Source organism: Talpa europaea (genome assembly GCF_964194135.1).
Source record: "Talpa europaea genome assembly, chromosome: 7".
NCBI classification, from domain to species: domain Eukaryota; kingdom Metazoa; phylum Chordata; class Mammalia; order Eulipotyphla; family Talpidae; genus Talpa; species Talpa europaea.
In genome coordinates, this window is record NC_140074.1 from 72692936 (window position 1) to 72713174 (window position 20239).

The window sequence follows — 20239 nt, forward strand, 5'->3', positions numbered from 1 at the left end:
TTGTGTACCAAAATGGTATTCATCTCATCTGAATTAGCCAGGATCCTGGTGGGGACTTGAATGAAAGTTCAGTCATGGGTAGTATTCAAAGGAACATACAGGAAAGGGAGAAACAGCTGGAGTCTAAGAATAGAAGGGAACCATTTCCTTCCCTGGTGCTGAAACAGCAGAGGAAGACAGCCTGTTCCTGGGAAAGCTGGAGCTCAGGCGAATCTGGTGGGGGTGAGAGGCCTAGAGTCAGCTAGTGTCAGAGAAACAAGAGGAAGAAAAGAGGACAGAAATGCCTGGGCCTTTCTCTCCTAACCTCTCCAGAGCCTCCCATTGACTGACCCTAACTAGAGGAAAATGGGAAGCCAGCCTGGGAGATGCAGTACATGGGGTGACCACTCGGCACCCCCAGCACAGAGCAGAGCAGGAAAGGGTTATGGGAGGTGGAAGGAATAGGACGTGTCAGCACAGATCCCTGGGAAACACTGCTGCACATGACATGCAGGGAACACACAGGTAGACCTGGTGCAGGATGGATGGATGGGGCAGGGATGGAGAATACAGGAGGAAACAATGATGAGCCAAGTGTAGGAGAGAGAGCAAGTGCATGCTGCCCTGTGCAAGATCTGACCACTTCCTCTCTGGTCTGCAGTCTCTGTGAGCATCAACAACCTGTATCCCGGCTGCGAGAACGTGAGTGTGAGGAGCCGCAGCATGATGTTCGAGCCTGGCCTCACCAAAGGGATGCTGGAGGTGTTCGTGGCCCCACCCCACCACCAACACTGCTCCGCTGATGACCAGTCCACTAAGGCCATCGACATCCAGAATGCCTATTTGAATGGTATAGTTCACCCACCCCAAAAGGGAAGGACATGCATTTCCCTTTGACAGGGCCATAGTCATGCCACTAAGGCAGTCCCAGTGGCAGAAGAGCCAGTAGTGTAAAGTGATCTAGGGAGCCACCCAGGGATGAAGTATGGTGGGTTCATACCCCTGAAAATAAACTGAATACCCTGGTGTCTCTGGAAACCCATAGTGCACTGTGAGTTAGTATTAAGTAGGTACTTAATACTAATGACTGCTGGATAAATCAATATATATTTAAAGTAGAGCTAAGCATCCACTTGAATGGGAGAGCTCATAAAATATATTCCATTGTGAGTTTGATTTATCTAGGTATAAGAATTATTATTTTTTATTGAGGTAATGTTGGTTTTCATCACTGTTTGTGTCTTAGAGGTTTAGGATCTCCCTCTTCAGGAGTTGTTACTACACCACACCCACCAGGAGCTTTCCTGGTCATCCCATAGTCCATTGTGTTCCCTTCCTACATAGTTCTCCCCTCCCCTTCACCCCTTCCTCTGGTGGCCTCAGTTCTATGGTCAGATTTTGGGGCTTCTTGTTAGTTTGACTGTATCCTAACCTTTGTTTGATTTTATATTCCACCATCTGGTAGCACCATCCAGTATTTCTCTTTCTCCTTGTGACTTTTTTACTTAGCATAATCCCCTCCAGTTCCATACTTTTTGTTGCAAATGGCAAGAGTTTCTCTTTTTGATCACTGAATAGTATTCCATTGTATATATACCACACCTGCCTAACCCACTCATTTGTATTTGGGCACTTAGGTTGTTTCCATAGCTTGACTGTAAATACTGCTGCAATGAACTTCAGAAGGCATATGTTGGGGTTCAAATGATTGGGTTTGTTGCATGGGGTGCTAGGGTTCATGGAGAACCCTAGAAAAAAGAATTCAGCAAATGTTCCTGTTAATCAGTTCACAGGAAATTTATTAAAGAAAAGAGACAGACATGGGTGGGCAGCTGCAGGTGTTCTTTCATAGTGCTTTTGGATAAAATTATTGTGGAAATTATCACTTTTGGGTCAAATTGGGTTGATCTTCTGTGATTGATAATACTCTTTGCCCCCACCTCTCTGATAATATTTTCTGATCCCAACTTAGATTCCTGGAAATTCCCGAAGCCTGTTCAGTTAAGATTTGCTAATCCCTACCCCTACCCCCTGATGCTTGTCATTGTTAGACTTTCCATCCTATATTCTTCTACTCTAAGCTTCCAAAGCATAGATCCAAAGCATAGCATACTCTAAGCTTCCAAAGCATAGATCCATTCAAATTAGTGTCGTGATAGTCTTTGGGTAGATACCTAAGAGTGGAATTGCTGGGTCATATGGTAGATCCATTTTTAATATTCTGAGAAACTTCCATACTGTTTTCCATAGAGACTGCACTGTTTTCCGTAGAGACTACATCCCCACCAACAATGAAAGAGGGTACCTTTTTCTGCTCATCCTCATCTCCACTTGTTTTTTCTGGTCTACTTTTTTTTTTTAAATATTTATTTATGAAGGGCACAGCGGTTAAGCACTGGGCTGCAAAGCTGCCTGCAGTCTCTGCAGTGCCGGTTCGGTCCCCGGCCGCCAGCGAGGGTCCCACATGGCGCAACAGACCTCTCCTGCCATGCCCGCTGGCTTCCCTCAGCAGTGTATTTCGTTGGTCTGCCTGTTCTGTTCCCCACTCTGGCTCTGGTGAATTCTCCCACCCTCCCGCGCTTCTGACTGTACCCAGTGCTTATATAAATAAATAATCTTAAAAAAAATAAATATTTATTTATGCATACAAGAACTGGGGTACAGGCCAGAGGGGTGTGGGGGGTGAGAGGATTCACCAGAAACAGAGTGTGGAATAGAATAGGCAGAGTGACTGAAATAGACTGCTGAGGGGAGCAGCAGGTGAGACAAGCGGGGTCTGCTGCACCATGAGGGTAGCTCTTTAGCCAGGGATCGAACTCGTGCTGCAGTGGCTGCGGATATCTTCATAGGTTGCATCTTAACCCCTTGCGCCACTAGGGAGGCCCTATTTCTGGTCTTTTTGGTATGAGCCATCCTCACAGGTCTGAGGTGGTATCTCATTGTGGTTTTGATTTGCATTTGCCTGATTATTAGTAATGATGAGCATTTTTTCATGTGCCCTTGGCCATCTTTACATCTTCTTTGGAAAGGTGCCTATTTAACTCTAATACCCAGTTTTTATTGACTTACTTGTTTTCTTTTTGCTGAATTATATGAGTTCTTTGTAGATACAAGATCAGCCCCTTCTTGGATGTATGCTGTGCAAATATTTTCTCCCATTTAATAGGGTGTCTCTGTTTTAGTTATGGTCTCTTCCCTTTATAGGTTATCTGCTTTTTCCCCTACCCAGACTTCAATATTCCTTCTCTGTCTTCAATTCTTGGAAGTTTCAGTACTGTGGCTTGGTGTATGTCTCATTCTGTTTGTGTAACCTTGTGGTATATTTCATTCCTTTTCCAGGTTTGGGAAGTTTTCCTCCGTTATTTCTTTACATAAGTTCTCTGTGTTCTTCTCTTTCTCTTCCATTTCTGGTATACTCATTATTATATTGCCTGTCCTCATAAAAGGGGATAATTCTTCATTTTTTTCCTTCATATCTCTCTTTCTTCTTCTACCTGAACCTTTGTGCAGTATCATCTTCAAGGTCACTGATTAATCTTCCATTTGTTCCATTCTGCTTCCATAATTTTCACCAAAATTTTTTATCTCCTCTATTGATCATTCTACATTCTTCATCTCCATTATTTTCTCACATGAAATTTCAATTGTGATCCATTAATTTTGTTAATTTTATTTCTCAGAACATTCATTTTTATGGATCTTCTTATATATCTTTGATCAGCTTTTCTGTGTTTTCTACCATTTATTTGAACTTCTTTGTCATTGTTATTTTGAACTTACATGTCTTCGGAGATTTGTTCTCTCCCTTTGTTATAGTATTCCCCTGAGGACATTTGTCTTATTTAATCTCCTCTGCACAAAGCAGGGAACTTCCTCTTAAACCATCTTTCTGGCAAGACTCCTTATTTAAGAAGAATTACTTTAAAATACACCTCTCCTCATGGATCATGAATAATGGATAATGGACACAATTTGTTTTCTGTCGGCAAACAGCAAGTCCTTTGCTATCAAACATTTCCAAGGGAGTAAATGTCTTCAGTGTCACCGGGGATGCAACTACTATATCCTCTGTCCTGTACTCCTGAACTCCCAGACCCTTAGGTGGGCCCATCACTTGATGCCAGCTCCCCGCCTTGTTGAGACACAATGCAGAGCATGGATGAAGCATTTCCTCTGAGACTCACTACCCCATCTGTGAGGATTTCGTGAGCATCTTGGTTTTTATTAAAAGACCTGACATGTGATCTTGCACTGGGGACACACTCAAAAACTGGCAATTGGGAACATCTTCATGAAGGCCCTTTTGTTATCCTAAATTCCCTGAAAGATGATGCAATAATTCTTAGTCTCCAGGAGCACTCAAATCCCCCGAAGGTCTTGTGAAAAAACAAACTGCAACGCTGCCCCAGGCTTCTGATCAGCAGTTCTGGGGAGTTCCCAGGTGATTCTGCTGATACTGGGGGCCCCACTTTGAAAACCACTGACTCCAATGAAATAAAGTTCAAGTACATTTTGTCCTCTTAAATTTATTGACTGAGCTCCAGGAACAAAACTGAACCTTCAGCAAGAGAGGGGCAACATCTCAATTACCACCATCCCTGCCCTCACCCTTGTTCCTCCTCAGCCTTCCTCCCTGCTCCAGGTTTGGCTTGCAGTGTTCTCAAAGCTCTAAGGACCTATTTCTGTGTTCTAGAAGTTCTCACACTAACACCTGCATTCCACACTTAGAAGGGCATGCCCCTAGGATGCTGAAACCCAGGAGGAGGCTCTTGAAGATCTGTGGATCTTCCAAACTGAATTCTTGTTAGTGGGCAGAATGAAGGGTACCCTGGGATCCCCAAGCCTGCAAGCTCTAAATGGGTTCTGCCATTCACATACTATTTGTGTGTAAGACCTACAACAGAAAAGAACTTTAATAGAATTAATGTGTAAGAGAATACAAAAGAAAGAATATAGTTTCCCAATGAAAACACCCGAAGTTACCCATCCCCTTGTAGGTAAATGCTCAGCCAAACAGGGTTGCTCCAAAGCAGGGCCACTAAGGCCCAAAATCTTGCTGTGGTCTAAGGCATCTTCTGGGAAAGCATAGGAAAGGGACAGAAGAGGCCAGGCAGGTCTGGAAGAAAAAGAGCAAAATCAAAATAACAAGTCAAGATAAAGGCCACCATTGTCAGCTTCCCCATGGGTCTGTCATCCATGTCTCTTTAAAGTGTCTAATTCCATGTCCCCCAAGTCCCTGGTGCAAGTCCAAGGCCAAAAAGCAGGTGGGGCTTCTTCTTCACCTGTCTGTCTGCTCCACATGGCCTCCACCAAGCCTTCTTTTCAGTCTCCTCTTCCAAGTCCTTCTTCAGCTTCTCCCTCTATGCTCAGCAGCACCATCCAATAGATGGGGCAAGAGAACATAGATCCTCCCCTTTTCAGATTATGCTGTTACCTCCTGACTACAAAATTTCTGTTCAGAAATAAGCAGCGAGAGAAAAAAATAGAGAAAGGGAGTCTGAAATCCTGTAGTGAAAGAGGCCCTGCCAGATCACTGAGAGACCAGTGAGCAGGTGGGTCATCATCCTGGTAGGGGATATGTCTGTGTCAAGGTGGGGGTGTTTGGAGGGTCACCTGGGAGGTTCTTGGTGCCTTAGAAACTCCAGATCCAAATTTTACCCACAGATACCTCCAGGAAACCAGCCAAACCCACAACTCACAACTCTGGTTTAGGTTTAGGAAACTGCCTACCCCATCCCCTCCTCACCATGGAACTTGCTTGACTCTTCTAGTGCCCATCCTCCATGGGTGACCTGATGCATCGACCCCTGCATATCTTTTATGTGCAACACTGCTATTCAGCTATCACACACCAGTGCTGTGACCGCCTGACTAGGTCTCCCACTCACCTGTAGAAGGTGACTTTAGTCACTGTTTAAACAAAATTGAGCTTATGTTTCATAGCGAATATACCAGTATTTGGGTGGGGAGAATCTTAACATCTATGTATACACACACATTTTCATGTGTGCTTCTAGACTTGTTCACATGGGTGCACATGAGTTGTGCATGTTTATGCCATTCCAGGGTCTTTTAAGCAGATACAGAGATATAATACAGACATAATAATGATGGTGTTCAAGAAAATGAGTAAACAGATACAGATACAAACAGATTTATAGATATCTACATATCTAGATAAATGGCATGGATGTAGAAACAGACATAGGGATACATAATGGGGATATGTAAGTTTTATGTAAATAGGTCTTTACTTGAATAGATGCACAGATAGATGAATGCTATGGATGTCACTCTCTCTACTAGTAATTCCTTAAAGTGCTAGAAAAATTGTGATTAAAATTGTGGTAGTGTTTTGTAATAGAAATTTTAATTTTTCTTTGTAGGAATTGGTGATTTCAGTGTGTGGGAGTTCTCTGGAAATCCTGTTTACTTCTGCTGTTATGATTATTTTGCTGCAAATGATCCCACATCGATCCATGTTATTGTCTTTAGTCTTGAGGAGCCCTATGAGATTCAGCTGAATCAAGTAATTTTCTGGCTCAGTTTCCTGAAGTCACTTGTGCCCATAGAAGAGCCCATAGGTAAGCTAAGAGGCTCCTGGGTGTGTGAATTCCCTTCCTGCTGTTTTACAGCCCAGACCTTGCTTAGAGCCTACGACTTTTGGCTAACTATTGTGCTTACCTTCCTTCTTCCTTCCTACTAGAAGACTTCTACTCTGAAATTTCCTGAAGCTCAGCCGTTGGTTTTGTTCTGCAAAAGTTGCTTAGTGATTGCATGTACCTACCGGAAGGACCCAATTCTGAGAAATTCCTTGAGAGCCATGTCTCACTTACTTTCTACACTTTAGAGCATGGTCAGTTATGTTGGAGGCAGAGTAAACTATCTGTTTTGACAGCTACTGAACTTTTACTAATGGGAATATAATGAATTAGCAGGATGAGTTCTCCTTCCTTCCGTAGTCTATCAAGAATGGAAAAGGGACCATATTGACTGAATGTGTGATAACATTTTCCCTAAGAAAAAGACAGCTTAGATAAAACTTCTTTCTATAGAAAAATTCAACAGTCTTCCCTGGTAAAATATAAAACTCAGCAGTGTTTTCCTTGAAAATCACGCAATAATAAAATAATTTGAACTTAACCCCCTCGGGGTACAGTCAAAAAAATAATTTTGTGTCTTATTCTTTTTCATGGTCTGATTTTCAGCATTTGTATAAGAAAGTGAGAGGTTCTATGTGTGAATTGCAGTTTCTTTTCTGAGCCATTTCTTTGGTGTTTCTGCCTTCAGAAGTTTGCTTTGGTCTTCTAAAAGGTGTTCCTCAGACCAGACCTTAGATGTCTCCTCACTGTATAAGCAGGGCCATATGGAAGGAAGATCGGAGAAGTAGCCTTGTGCTCTGTGGTTGATTCTGGTTCATTTTGAGCAAGCTTCCTTGAGCCCCAGTCTTTGGCCAGGCCTGAGTCTTCCAGTGATCAGTATGCCCAGGAACCCATCCAGGCCAGTCGCACTTGCACCTGGAAAGACAGCGAGTATACTCCTCTCACCTGGGTTGGAGAGGTGACCAGGAAGAAGGACCTACCCCAAAATGGTTCCCTCTCTGCCCACAGCCTTTGGCGGCAAGCTGAAGAACCCACTCCGAGTTGTCCTCGTGGCTACCCACGCTGACATCATGAATGTCCCTCGTCCAGCTGGAGGCGAGTTTGGATATGACAAAGACACGTCCTTGTTGAAGGAAATCAGAAACAGGTAAGGGCAATCACTGGGTCTTCAGGGCTAAATACAACCAACCAAAGTCATGGGAACCCGAGAAAGGAAATAAAGAAATTAGAGGCCTCTTATGCTCACGTGTCTTTTTTTGTATTTATCATTCTTATATCAAAGTGATGAATGCACATAGTTATCAAAGAAGGAAGGAGCATAGGGTAGAAAGCAACAGTCTTTACTTCTCACTTCCCAGTTCCACTGCACAGTTAACTTCTTTCATTTGCTTCATCTAATTACTCAGCTTTATTGAGGTATAATTAACAAATAAAATAGTAAGATATTTAAAGTGTACATTGTGGTGATTTGAGATATGTTTACATTTGAAAGGATTTCTACCATCTCATTAATTAACATTCATCACTTCACACACTTCACTTCTACTCTTAGCAAATTTCAATTATGCAATACAGTGTCATCAACTACTGTCACCATGTTATGCATTATCCTCAGTACTTTAGTTGTTTTAGAGTTTAGTCCATTTGATGTTATCATCATACATGTTACTCAAAATGTAGATTGCAACCCACTAATGGGTAATGAAGTTCATTCAGGAGTACTGACCAACTCATTAGTGTGGGGTTTACTGGAGTGGAAAATAACAGAATATATTTTATATCAGTTAATTTGGTAAAAAATTATTTCACTTATAAATATGGAACACAGGCTCACAATATAAAAAATATACAAGTTTATATTGTAAAGTGTAAAAAAATGTTCAAAAATTGCAGGTTCAAACTTCCTACAATTTTATGTAATATGCTAATGACTTGAATTGTTGGTTATTATCAACTGAAGACACTTGCTGTTGTCTTCCTCATGTGAAAAATAGGGCTTCTGCTAATATTGTTAGATCTGTGTGTAACTGTCATCTCCATCCCTCTATTTACTTTATCAACTTACAACAATATCTCTGTGCCTAACTGGTCAGAGGAGCTCATTAAGCCTCACATTCCTGAATCAGGGGAAGATTAAGTCTTTCCATGCCAAAGCACCTCTGCATGACTTGGGCCAGTGGTGTATGCAGGCCTCCACAGCTGTGTAATGCTAAGGAGTCCATCGTGCGGGGAGGAGAGCTCTACAATCACCAGAACTTCCTGTCCTTCCACCAGCTTTTGTGTCAGTGGAAGTTGTGGAAACATTTGGTGAGATTAATTCACTCTAATAAGGCTGCTGTTTTTTCCCTTAGGTTTGGGAATGATCTTCACATCTCAGATAAGCTGTTTGTTCTGGATGCTGGGGCTTCTGGGTCTAAGGACATGAAGGTACTTCGAAATCACCTGCAAGAAATACGGAGCCAGATTGTTTCAGTGAGTGTCCTGGGGAGAATGGGAATCTAACCTTTGCCCAGACCATCCAGTGACACTGGGAGCTGGGTCTCTTAGTACTACCATGTTGGTTTGGTTTGCTTGAAAGGAACACAGTACCAGGTGGCTGCATGGACATGTTTTTATCCAGTACCCTAGGATTAGGAAAGAAGAGTAGAGCAATAAGGAGATATCCAGGAGATAAACGAGTTGTTATGGGCAAGATGACCATATAGAGCGTATGAAATTCTGACAGCTATAGTGGTTTGTTTAAAAGTAAAATTGCTTTTTACTAATTACAAAAGCAATTTAGAAGTGATTTATTGTAAAAATTTAGAAAATGGGGAAATGTAGAAAAATCATCACCAGCAAAATTTATGAAGGGCATAAAATAATAGATATCAAATGGAATGAAACTGTGTTCTTGGATGACAAGATCTTTGAAATGTTTCATATTTCTACATAACTTTAAGACAATGCCAGTTAGCATTCAAACAGAATTGAGATTTTCTGTATTTAAAATTCCAATGGGGGCGTCCCTGGTGGCGCAGCGGTTGAGCGGTGGGTTGCGAAGCTGCCTGCAGCCTCCGCAGCACCAATTCAACCCCCGGCCACTGGGCAAGAGTCCCACATGGCGCGCTGACCTCTCCTGCCGCCCGCTGCTCCCCTCAACAGTGTACTTTGTCAGTCTGCCAGCTCTTCTCTCCGCTCTGGCTCTGGTGAGTTCTCTCACCCTCCCATGCTTCTGACTATACCCAGTGCTTGTATAAATAAATAAATAAATCTTTTTAAAATAAATAAATAAAATTTCAGTGGAAGAGTAAATAAACATTATGGTTTTTGTGATCAGGAAATCAGTAGGTAAATGGAAGATTAATGAGGAAAAGGTTGGTGAGTATACAAGTAAATTGCAACATCTATAGGATTTAATAGAAAGTAAAGACATTATTTCAATTTAATGGGGAAAATGTTTATGTTAAATGATCTAGCACAACTAGTTATTTGCCTGGAAGAAAACAGGTTGAGCTCCTACTCACTACATTATCCCAAAATAAATTCTAGGCAGATTTAAATTTGTAAATGTAACTAAGTATATAATATATTGACTGGAAATTCAGGAGAATGTATTATTAAAATAACTTGGGGTCACTAACCATTTTTCTCCCAAGGCAGCAGCTCCTCCAGGTAGTACCCCAGAGTTGGGACGTGTCTGGAGCAGTGGCTGCAGAGCAAGCTAGTAGCCTTTCCAAAATACTGGCTTTAGGGCCTCCCTGGTGGCACAGGGGCTAAGTCTCAGCACTATCATGCTATCACCCATGACTGTGGTCTGAGTTCAATCCCTGGTCAGGAAGCTACCCACATGGCACAGCAGACCTCTCCTAACTCTCCTGCTGCTCCCCTCAGCAGTGTATTTCAGTCAGTCCACCTGTTCTCCTCTGTCCTAATGAATCCTCTCACCACCCCCACCTCTGACCTACACCCTAGTTGTTATATGTATAAAATAAATAAAAATAAATCTTATTAAAAAATGCTGGCTTTAAAAATATCCCTTTTCCAGGGCCTCCCCTGGTGGCGCAGGCGGTTAAGCACCACGCTGTGAAGCTGTCCACAGCCTCTGTAGCGCCAGTTTGATCCCTGCCGGAGAGGGTTCCACATGGTGCAGCAAACCTCTCCTGTCTCACCCACTGCTCCCCTCAGCAGTGTATTTCGTCAATCTGCCTGTTCTGTTCCCCACTCTGACTCTGGTGAATCCACTCACCCTCCCGTGCATCTGTGCATCTGGACTATACCTGGTTCTTGTATAAATAAATAAATAAATCTTTTTTTAAAAAAGTCCCTCTTCCAATGAAAAGCCCAACCATGTAGACATCTTGCTCATAAACTGATAGTATGTTTCAAAGGTGGAAATTCATGATGACTAGACAGTACCCCTCCTCCACTCTCCTCACTCACACTCAGTTATTGAGCTTGCCACCAATGCATGAACAGAGAAAGAGCAGCTTAGCACGCCTACATAATCAGCCCTTGGGGGCCAGCAGCTCTTCCAGACCATTTACAAGGACTTTAAAGACAAACAGCAAGGAAAAAGAAATGTATTCATGGAAGAACTTGTTACCACTCCCTATCCCTTTCCTGTACAACAAGTAGAAAACTGTAAAGACAAGGAGATAGTGCACTGGGCCATGTATGCAAGCTAGTTGAAAAATATTTTAGATATGCAAAGAGCTAAAAAAAAATTATTGCAGCTTTCTCAAGCCCAGTAACCACAGAAGGAGGCTGCACTGTCATCACAATCGTCATACATGGACGATTCTTCCAGCATCCAGATGATGGCTTCAGTGAAGGCAGGCCTGTGGAGGGAAGGGATCTTATATTTTCTGTTGACTCATTTAACAAAGGGTCAGCATTTCCATACCTTAGACTTGAACAAACAGAACACTCAACAAAAAAGAACAAGAGAATAATTTAAGAAATAAGAAAATAAACTTGGGCCTTCCTGGTGGTACAAGGGATTAAGACGCAACCTCTGAAGCTATCTACAGCCACTGCAGCACGAGTTCCATCCCCAGCTGGCCAGCAGCATACTTCAGTCAAGCCGCCTTTTTTTTTTTTTTTAAGATTATTTATGCATACAAGAAATGGGGTACAGGCCAGAGGTGTGGGGGGTGAGAGGATTCACCAGAGACAGAGTGGGGAATAGAACAGGCAGATTGACTGAAATACACTGCTCAGGGGAGCAGTGGGCGAGTCAGGAGAGGTCTGCTGCACCATGTGGGTAACTCCCTGGCCAGGGATCGAACTCGTGCCGCAGTAGCTGTGGCTAGCTTCATAGGTTACATCTTAACCCCTTGTGCTACCAGGGATGCCCAGTCTGCCTTTCTGTTACCCACACTTTCTCTGGTGAATCCTCTCACCTCCCCACACCTCTGGCCTGTACCCCAGTTCTTAAATGCATAAATAAATAAATCTTTGGCAAAATTGCTTTGGCAAACCAGATAGAAAATCCCAGGAGTTTTCAAAGAAAATACACCTACTTGACAATATCAAAGTTAAAAATATTTTTCCTGGAAAATAAATCCCATAAACAAAGTTAAGGGCTAGCCACTACCAATTTCCACCTGTGCTGCGAGGAGATACAGCCATGGGTGAGACGCCAGTGGTGTGGAGCCACGTAGGTGTGTCTGGGACCCCAAAGCCCTAGTTGGCGCCTACATAGGGCATTGAGTTGGACAGCCCCCTGATGTATCTGCAACCAGGCCTTGAGGTAAGCTGCAGCTTTTGGGCATTGTGGGCCAGAAATGCTTTAGATGCATCACCACATCATTTTACCAGAGCATGGTGGCATCCTGCTGAGTTAGGTGACCTTCCTGCTGGTTGTCCATAGAGTGACCTGTAGGGCACCTGTGTGTCTCAACCCAAGAGGTGGAGGAGTTGGCTTCCTCCCTGTACATGACCTTGTGGAGACCGCAGCCAAAAATATCTGCGATGTGGACCTGGGCTTTGACACAGAGCAGGTTTTCTATGATTGGAGCAGATAGGGTAAAGGAGAGTCCTGGAGCCCTCAGTGGCTTTCTCAGGCTTTCATTGAGCTTTTTACATTTAGTACAGCAACTAGGTACACTGTAGGCAGGGGGCCAGGGGGCCAGGAGGCTGGCAGACTTCCAAGCCCCCAGCAAGTCTTCACTCTGGGCTCTCTGGCGTTCTTACTCCTTTGCTCTTCTGTTCTCTCCCGCCTCTGCTTTTCTTCGTGAATACATCAATACTGCAGCCATGTCCCACAGAAGCAAACAATACAACTGAAAATAACATGTAACAAAATGCAGGTGCCCACATCAGGCATGCAATCCTAATGGCAGAAGGCAGAAAAGCCTGAAAATAATTTACCCTCCACACGACCTAAGATGCCATCCTGGAGTAGGACTGGGGACATCAATTTGGAATAGGCCTGGGAGTGTCCAGCTCATCCAAACCTCCTCCTTCATCTCCCCACATGAAGGAACAACCTGGCCCAGGCTGGTGTTGACTCTGGAAAGGAAAGAGTAAAATAGTGGTGACCTCAGAAGAGCTGGAGGGATGGAGAGTTAATATCTCTCTCTCTCTCTCTCTCTCTCTCTCTCTCTCTCTGGCAAATGGCAGAATGCATCCAAAGAGTTAATATAAACACTATCCTGACCCAGGCAAATCTCTGTATTTTGGAGTCTCAGAGCTCAGCCCCTTTCCATCACAAAGATATCTTAGAGGTCAGTTGTGCAGCTTCATGGCCTTGACCCTCATTCTTTGGTTGTCAGTGGCACTCATAAAACACTCCACCTCTCAGGAAGCTTATGGGCATAAACAAGAAAATGGATGGGATATGCTTAGCCAGAGTCTGCCACCTGACAAGACAAGAATTGGCATCACCGCCCTTTCCTCTCTTGACTGGAATGTGGCCATTTCCAGCAGTATCCCTGCTTTCAGATACACAGCACTCAGCATCTAGATGCCTTAGCAAAGACAAGGACCAGTGCAAGGAATTCTAGGGACCGCCCTAGGTCCTTACGCTTGGATGAGTCTGAGCATGGGTTAAAATGTGAGCTCATACCCAGGGTTGCTGCCCAATACCCCACCCTCACCCCCAAAGCAGGTGTTGAATCTGGACCTGGAAAGCAGAGATGAACCTGAATGAGCAGATCCTATGTTGGACGCACAGTCAACACTGTGATTAGCCACCAAGATACTCCTTCAGGGCTGAGGAGCCTCTGTACACCACCTGTAACTCCCAACCCTGGTGGCTAGAAATGCTGCCAGATGAGGGACACAGTTGGTAGCAACCCCTGGGAACTGCGCAAGGCCCTTCAAGGGCAGCCCACATCCATTGTCGGCTCATTGGGAGGAGGGTGTCCAGAGACCCAGGTCCTCTTATCTCAACCCTGGACAACTCTGAAGGTCAAATCCAGCTTTAGCATTCTCTGTGGAGTCTATTGAGGATTTGCTGTAACAGTTGCACTCTAACTAGTACAAGTAAAGTCTCTGTTCAATCCTGTTTGCTTCCCTTCCTTCCCAAGTAGGTATTGATGTCAAGAATCCCCTAACAAAGTTCTTCATACTAAAAAACAAAAAGAAATAAAAAATTTTGAATGTGAGATCGGCTGATAAAAATTTTCTCAATGGTTCTGACACATAAAATGTCACCATCTGTAAGATATCCAAAAACCTCTGTGTGCTTGGTATGAAAAGGGCAAACATCTTACTGGCAAAATGCTAAAATGCTCCAGGAATGTTCCTGCTGCCAAGTTAACTATAAAGGTGGTAGGTATGCCTCCCACCCCTCACCCCCTAGCCCCTGCCTGGTGATGCCCCCGCAGTGAGCACTTACTGCTTGCCTAGGGAAAATCTCTGCTTTCAATACCAGGCTTTACTTCCAGATGTGCTTTCAGAATTTTCAGGAACCCTCACCAGTGTCACTAACCAGGCCCTCACTTTCTGATGGGGACCCCAGGGAGGAACTTGGTCATAAAACCAGCGGGCAGTGACTGGAGCAGTGGCCAGTGCTCCCTGTGTAGCAGCTGTTCCTGAAGAGCCATGGGCTGGGTGTGGCACGATGTCTGCATGACCCCTCCCCACCCCCCAATATCTGAGATCAGCAGGTGTGACCCACCACATGAACTGTCTTCATCTCTGGTATTTGTTTTTTCAATAGAGAGAAGAATTAGCTGACATAAGAGAAGGGACAATCCAATTAATGATTTGAGAAGGGACTGTCCAATTAATGATGCATAGAGTTTTTATGGCTGGTGTGGCTTTTAATTAGCAGGGTGTGTATATTATGAGTTTGTTATGTACACTGATATATGTAATCAGATTTCAAGCAATTGATAAGAATTAGTCAAATTGGAAATATGATTATTATTGCAACAAAAATCCCATGGGGCCTCCCTGGTGGCGCAAGGAGTTATGATGCAACCTATGAAGCTGTCCGCAGCCATTGCAGCACAAGTTCGATCCCCTGCGAGGGAGCTACCCATATGGCACAGCAGACCTTTCCTGACTCTCCCACTGCCCCCCTCAGCAGTGTATTTCAGTCAATCTGCTTATTCTGTTCCCCACTCTGTCTCTGGTGAATCCTCTCACCCTCCACACCTCTAGCCTGTGTCCCAGCTCTTGTATGCATAAATAAATAACTCTTTTTAAAAAACCCATGAATACCGATCATTACTGACATAGATAACTTACTCTCTTTCCCTCACTATTTATATATAACGTGATCATCACCTGACTGAAAGAGTCAACCCAAGTGAGGGAGAGATGGAGGGAGGAGGAGGAGAGAACAAAATATTTTGAATTGGTGAACATTTGTTGATTGAGCCCAAATTAAAAAAAAAATTAAATGTGATTGTGACATCTCTTCATGTATTTAACAGGAGCAACAGAAATGAAAGTGTCCACAAAATTTTCTATTTGCTAAATAGATCCTGTTTCAAGTCAATACTGAAAAAGAAGTGCCTCAGTAATTAGCCAAAAAAGCACTAACTCTTGCAGCACTGTTAATATGAGTGGTGTCCTCTCTAGCCAAGCTCATCCTGAGCCCCCACAGCCGCAGGCTCATCTGTCCCATCCTCATCTTCTAGGTCTGTCCTCTTATGACTCACCTGTGCGAGAAAATCATCTCCACTCTGCCTTCCTGGAGGAAGCTCAATGGGCCCAACCAGCTGATGTCATTGCAGCAGTTCATGTATGACGTGCAGGACCAGCTGAACCCCCTGGCCAGCGAGGAGGACCTCAGGCGCATAGCCCATCAGCTGCACAGTGCAGGCGAGGTAAGGTCTCCACCCAGTAGGGGGTCAGGGAGTAACCACAGGATACCCTTTTCCCCCCAAATTCCTGAATCTTGAAGGTGGTATGAGCCTGGGAGGCAGAGTAGAAACTACCCAGCTGCCCATATTTCCAGACTATGTGAGAGGGGTGACCATCACAGAAGCTCATCTGAAATGCAATTCTCTGCTTCCCTATTCTCTTAAGAGCTGTTGGTTTTTACTTTTGCTTGGGTTTATTTGCTTTCCAGCTTCTGTTAGTTGGGGAGTACAGAGGGCCCCCCAGCCCCCGCAATGAATGACTGGCCTCTCTTTTCTCCCCTTGGTCACCCAGTACTGAGCTGTGATTTCTGCAGCCTTCAGGATGGCCATTCTCCATGTGGAGTTGCCAGATCCAAACAGACCCTTTGTTCACAGACGGTTAAAAGAGGGAATGACATGATATTGTCTGTAGATACTAAAACACAGCAAGTAATGAACCTTAGAAGTTACCAAGAAATGGGAATCTTTGCTCCTGGTTGTTACATTCAGCACTGGGGTGGGATTTGGTACCCTGTTGTAATTGCATCCTATGCCGATGCCTGTCCCAGGGAAGGACCTTTGCAGGCCTCCATCATGTGACATCAGAATATAGCCTAGTCTAATCTGGGTTAAGAATAGCAGTTCTGCATGTTCAAAAGCGAAAAATTCTGAGAATTTTAAAATCTAGAAGCTTATTTCTTCAATATCAGGGTGCCACATCTAACCCTGTGGTCAATTTGTGAGGATAAGATAGGCTTCATTTAAAATTGAGTTCCAGGAGCTACTGACCCTTAAAAACTAAACCTTAAGCAATAACTGTGTCAGCTTTTGAACCTCCAGGAAACTACTGCCTAATCTCCTGAACTTGCCACAATACTGTAAAATGACTGAATCTAAAAGGGAGAATAGGTGAAGGATGAAGCTCACATTATAAGGTGCTGCTGGATATTTAAAAAAAAAAAAAAAAAGTTTTGACCATAATAATAAGCTCACTCATTTGGGGCAGTATTCTCTTGTTTTTTGTATTTGACCAGCAGTTTTCTAGATCATAGAGTGTAATCACTTTATTGGTGTCACATCCCTCCTTGCCCTTGATATTTCAGTAAATAACAAAGACTTAAACGAGGGGAGGTCCCAGTACTGTCTGGGCACCAACCCTTCCCCAGTGCTTTATAGATCTCTAGTAGGCTCACTTAAATCTATTAAAATTTTCTTAATAAATTCACTAGTCCTTCTAATATCTTTTCTCTGGTGCAAGATGGATGGCACATTGCACCTAGTCATCTGTCTCCTTGGTCTTTTCCAATATGGGAGAGTTTGTCATTCCATCTTCCTTGACCGAGAGGGGAATTAATTGTCTAGCAAGCACTGTGGTACCTTCCTAGACACTGAATTACCAGCATCTTATCAAGAAATAACTACTGTTTTACCCTCCATCAATTTTTTTTTTTTATCTATGGCTCAATTTTGAACAGCATCATATGTACAGGGCAGCTCAAAAATTTCAAACAGACCATGGACAGAAACGTACCCCTGATGCAAACAAGGTGAAGTCTCAGCCTCATGTGAGAAAAGAGTCTCCCTTGAATCAGCGGTTTTTGGTAGAACTAGCCCAGACCAGGAAGGGAAGGGAAGGAAAGGCAACTGTATCGTAAAGGGGATGATTGCTTCCATTTTTTGGTCACATTTTTTTTCTTTCTTACTTTTGCTCTTAATTAGAGAAATAAACATGACAGTAAAGCTGGGGGTCCCCCCAGCCGTCACCTCTCATCTCATTCCTCTCACCCATTATCCTATCAAGGGTCAATGACTGATATCATGGTGGCATATCTTTCCAGACATCTTTTGTGTCTGTGTGATGAAATTTTACAAAATTGTGTAAGATTATAACATTTACAATCCTTTTCTGAAGAATTTCAAGTCTTTGGAGACATTTCAGAAACAATACAACAAATTCTTAAATTCCCTGCTGACATACTCCTTACCACTTGCTCACATTTCACTACATTTGCTTTATCACTCTGTTTTGTGTTTATTTACTTATTGATTTTTCAAACATCATGAATTCCCCCAAAATGATTTAGCCTGCATCTCCTAAAGAGTATATTCCCCCACATAACCACAATTATCATGTTCCAGAAACATAAGATAGTTATAATACTGTTATTGAATAGATAGCACTCATTCAAGTGTTGGCCACTTGACCCAATAGTTTTATTTAAAGCTGTTTATGTATTTATTTAGGAGTCATAATCCACTCAAAAAATCACTCTGATTTTGGCTCCCATCTCCTACTCTATTTTTTGTTTCTTTGTTTTTCAATACATCGGTCTTTTTGAAAAGTCAAAGATAGTCTTTTCAGAATCTTACTGACATTCTCGGGTTAGTTTTTTTACCCCGTATTTAATTTCTGAGCTCCATCCATGTGAATGCCCTGGGTCATTCCCTGCAAAACCTGCCCAGATTCTATCACCGGTCCAGGCCTTGGCGCTCTAGCAGCTGGAGCATCAGTCCATTTGTGTTCTTTGGATGACTTCCTGTTGTTCCCTCTGGCAGATCAACATCATGCAGAGCGAAACAGTTCAGGATGTGCTACTCCTGGACCCCCGCTGGCTCTGTACCAATGTCCTGGGGAGGTTGCTGTCTGTGGAGACCCCACGGGCCCTCCACCATTATCGCGGCCGCTATACCATGGAGGACATACAGCGCCTGGTGCCTGACAGCGACGTGGAGGAGCTGCTGCAGATCTTAGATGCCATGGACATCTGTGCCCGGGACCTGAGCAGTGGGACCATGGTGGATATCCCTGCCCTGATTAAGACAGACAACCTGCACCGTTCCTGGACGGATGAGGAAGATGAGGTGATGGTCTATGGTGGCGTGCGCATCGTCCCCGTGGAGCACCTCACCCCCTTCCCATGTGGCATCTTCCACAAGGTCCAGGTGAACCTGTGCCGCTGGATCCACCAACAGAATGCCGAGGGGGACGCAGACATCCGCCTGTGGGTGAATGGCTGCAAGATCACCAACCGTGGGGCTGAGCTGTTGGTGCTTCTGGTCAACCATGGCCAGGGCATCGAGGTCCAGGTGCGTGGTCTGGAGATGGACAAGATCAAGTGCTGCTTGCTGCTGGACTCCGTGTGCAGCACCATCGAGAATGTTGTGACCACCACACTGCCTGGGCTGTTGACAGTGAAGCATTACTTGAGCCCCCAGCAGCTAAGGGAACATCATGAACCTGTCATGATCTACCAGCCCCGGGACTTCTTCCGGGCACAGACCCTGAAGGAGACCTCACTGACTAACACCATGGGTGGGTACAAGGAAAGCTTCAGCAGCATCATGTGCTTCGGCTGTCATGATGTATACTCACAGGCCAGCCTGGGGATGGACATCCATGCTTCAGATCTGAACCTCCTAACCCGGAGGAAACTGAGTCGCTTGCTGGACCCACCCGATCCCATGGGGAAAGACTGGTGCCTCCTAGCCATGAACTTGGGCCTTCCTGACCTTGTGGCAAAGTACAATACCAATAACGGGGCTCCCAAGGATTTCTTCCCAAGCCCAGTCCATGCCCTGCTCCAGGAATGGACCTCCTACCCTGATAGCACGATTGGTATCCTCATATCCAAACTTCGGGAATTGGGGCGCCGGGATGCAGCGGACTTTCTATTGAAGGCATCCTCTGTGTTCAAGATCAACCTGGATGGTAATGGCCAGGAGGCCTACGCCTCAAGCTGCAACAGTGGCACATCTTATAATTCCATTAGCTCGGTCGTGTCCCGGTGAGAGGACAGCCTTTGGCTTGGGCAGGGTCACCTCAGACTGCAGAAGCAAGAGGGCTACAGCCCATCTTTCCATCAGAGAAAGATTCCAGGTCATCCTCTGTACGCCACATACTGAAGGACCCCATCCTCCCTCCAAAGTCACCTGTGTCTCTGCCACTACCTCCCTCCCTCTTACACATACCTGTGTGTGAAGGGTCTTTGGGCCATTTGAAAAGTTAGCACCCTCCTCTCCACGTCCTGGACTCATCCTCCAGTACCTCGCTTCTTTCTGATAATTTTACTGGAATTCCTAACTTTTAATGAAATTTTTAAAACTTCTATATTGACTGTCCTTTTAAACAAGTGCACATCATTTATCCCAAATGTGTATTTCTTATACTCTCCTCTTTGTTATACTCTGTCCACAGCTTCTTTCTTTTCTCTTTGTAGGAAAATTCCCACTGTGTGATTCATTAGCAGACAATATGTGAGTGCCTTTTGCAGAAGAGAGTGTATTTGAAATCGTCCAAGTCAGCCAGGAGCGGCTGTGAAGGAAACAGTCCCTCTCTCTGTTCCTTGCTATATGCTAGTCATAGCCAGAGGTGCTTCA

The 20239-nt window shown here is 44.1% G+C and overlaps 1 protein-coding gene across 1 annotated transcript in view; it reads left to right on the forward strand.

Moving 5' to 3' along the window:
• The window catches only part of DAPK1 (death associated protein kinase 1), a gene marked incomplete at both ends in the record, with an annotated part of 208491 nt that extends 188840 nt beyond the window's left edge, over nucleotides 1–19651 (forward strand). The window contains 6 exons of the mRNA XM_084239244.1: nucleotides 641–829; nucleotides 6366–6563; nucleotides 7590–7728; nucleotides 8933–9053; nucleotides 15659–15847; nucleotides 18419–19651. Coding sequence (XP_084095370.1) covers nucleotides 641–829; nucleotides 6366–6563; nucleotides 7590–7728; nucleotides 8933–9053; nucleotides 15659–15847; nucleotides 18419–19651 — 2069 coding nt within the window. The remainder of the gene's footprint in view (nucleotides 1–640; nucleotides 830–6365; nucleotides 6564–7589; nucleotides 7729–8932; nucleotides 9054–15658; nucleotides 15848–18418) is intronic.
• Nucleotides 19652–20239: the final 588 nt, after the last annotated feature.